Source organism: Palaemon carinicauda, chromosome 31, assembly GCF_036898095.1.
Source record: "Palaemon carinicauda isolate YSFRI2023 chromosome 31, ASM3689809v2, whole genome shotgun sequence".
Classification (NCBI taxonomy): Eukaryota; Metazoa; Arthropoda; class Malacostraca; order Decapoda; family Palaemonidae; genus Palaemon; species Palaemon carinicauda.
The window spans coordinates 86,546,754-86,549,253 of NC_090755.1; the positions used below are offsets into that span (position 1 = coordinate 86,546,754).

The 2,500-nt window shown below is 28.4% G+C and overlaps 1 protein-coding gene across 1 annotated transcript in view; it reads left to right on the forward strand.

The window, feature by feature from the left end:
• The window catches only part of LOC137624834 (protein starmaker-like), a 7,538-nt gene that overhangs the window by 4,092 nt on the left and 946 nt on the right, over window positions 1–2,500 (forward strand). The window contains exon 2 of the mRNA XM_068355786.1: window positions 2,470–2,500. This exon is cut by the window's right edge and continues 946 nt beyond it. Within this exon, the coding sequence (XP_068211887.1) occupies window positions 2,470–2,500 (31 nt within the window). The remainder of the gene's footprint in view (window positions 1–2,469) is intronic.

Genomic DNA, 2,500 nt, shown 5'->3' on the forward strand with positions numbered 1-2,500 from the left:
TTTCATTATTATTATTATTGTTGTTGTTGTTACCTTTTTAATAGATATTTCTGATATATGCAGGAAGACAAATACTGCTAATATAAAATTGATTATTATTATTATTATTATTATTATTATTATTATTATTATTATTATTATTATTATTAATGATGATGATAGTATTCAAATAATTTTCCAGCTGCGTCCTGCTTGCGATATATACGTAATGTTGTGCTGCATTTTATTCTCACATAGCCTGTGCTATTCTAAGATTATTTTCTTTTCTAAAAAGTATAGTTATAAGGTCTTAGACTATCTGTTGTCACAGAAAAAAATAGATGTTTATACAGGCATTTTATTCTTACTTAAACTCTAATATATCTAAGATTATTTGTTGTTAAAATGTTTAGTTATATAATCTATGACAATCTTTTATCACAAAGATAAACATCTTTATAGATGAGGTTTACTGTGATAGAATGCCTTAGGATATTTTTAGATACAGTGTTAAATGTCAGTCATTGACTTTGCTCTTTTTTGTTCTCTGAAATTTTAAACTTCATAATATCATAGGTCACATTTTCTTTGATTTTTGTTAATATTGAATAACTTTGAACCATTTTCCTCTGAGATTTCATACTTCCTAAAATAATATGTCACATTTTATATGAGTTTTTGTAAATAGTGGATGACTTTGAACTATTTTTTCTCTGAAATTTCATACTTCATATTATAGGTCACATTTTATAGGCTATTTAGTTAATATTGAATAACTTTGAACCATTTTTTTCTCTGAGATTTCATACTTCCTAAAATCATATGTCACATTTTATATGATTTTTTTTTTTTGTAAATACTGGATGACTTTGAACTATTTTTTCTCTGAAATTTTAAACTTCATAATATCATAGGTTACATTTTCTTTGATTTTTTTTAATAGTGAATAATTATGAACTATTTTTCTCTGAGATTTCATACTTCCTAAAATCATATGTCACATTTCTTATGATTTTTTTTTTCTTTTTTTTTAAATAGTGGATGACTTTGAACTATTTTTTCTCTGAAATTTCATACTTCATATCATAGGTCACATTTTCTAGGCTATTTAGTTAATAGTGAATGACTTTGAACCATTTTTTTTCTCTGAAATTTCATACTTCATGATATCATAAGTCACATTTTCTAGGATTTTTTTAAAAAGTGAATGATTTTGAACTATTTTTTCTCTGAAATTTCATACTTCATATCGTAGGTCACATTTTGTAATAGTTTTGTAAATAGTGAATGACTTTGAAATACTTTTCCTCTGAAATTTCATACTTCATATTATAGGTCACATTTTCTAGGATATTTTGTTAATAGTGAATTACTTTAAACTATTTTTTTCTCTGAAATTTCGAACTTCTTAAAATCATAGGTCGCATTTTGTAGCTTTTTTAGTTAATATTGAATGATTTTGAACTATTTTTTCTCTGAAATGTCAAACCTCATATTATAGGTCACATTTTCTAGGCTTTTTAGTTAATAATGAATGACTGTGAACCATTTTTTTCTCTGAAATTTCATACTTTTTAAAGTCATAGGTCAAATTTTTCAGAATTTTGTTAATAGCGAATTACTTTAAACTATTTTCTCTCTGAAATTCCATACTTTTCTAAAATCAAATATCACATTTTCCTACCTAAATATACCTTTTAAAATGAATTTCATAATGACAAAAGTATAATAAAGTATACCTTTTAAAAACGAATTTCTGAATCACAAAGGTAGAAAGATTTAAGAGCTGTAAAAGGAATTAGTTTGATGATAATGGCAAACTTTCAACTGAGCTCCACAAGGCACTAGAAGAGTTGCAAGACCTAAGCCTACAAGGCTTAGGATTATGAAACGTGAAATGGGAGATGATGAATGGAGAAGTACTGATTTAAAATCCCAAGATAGGGACAACTGGCGAAATCTAACTGAGGCCCTTTGCGTCTATAGGCGTAGGAGATGAGGATGATGATGATGATGATGATGATAAAGTTAAGATTGTAGGGGGAGATGATGAATGTAGAATTATTGAATTAAAAGCTCAAGATAGAGACAACTGGCGAAATCTAACTGAGGCCCTTAGCATCAATAGGCGTAGGAGATGATGATGATGATGATGATGATGATGATGATGATGATAAAGTGCAGATTGTAGGGGGAGATGATGAATGTAGAATTATTTAATTAAAAGCTCAAGATAGAGACAACTGGCGAAATCTAACTGAGGCCCTTTGCGTCAATAGGCGTAGGAGATGATGATGATGATGATGATGATGATAAAGTGCAGATTGTAGGGGGAGATGATGAATGTAGAATTATTGAATTAAAAGCTCAAGATAGAGACAACTGGCGAAATCTAACCGAGGCCCTTTGCGTCAATAGGCGTAGGCGATGATGATGATGATAATGATGATAGAGAAAGTGCATATTTTAATAGTAGATTTGCGTCAATAGGCATAGGAGATGATGATGATGATGATGATAG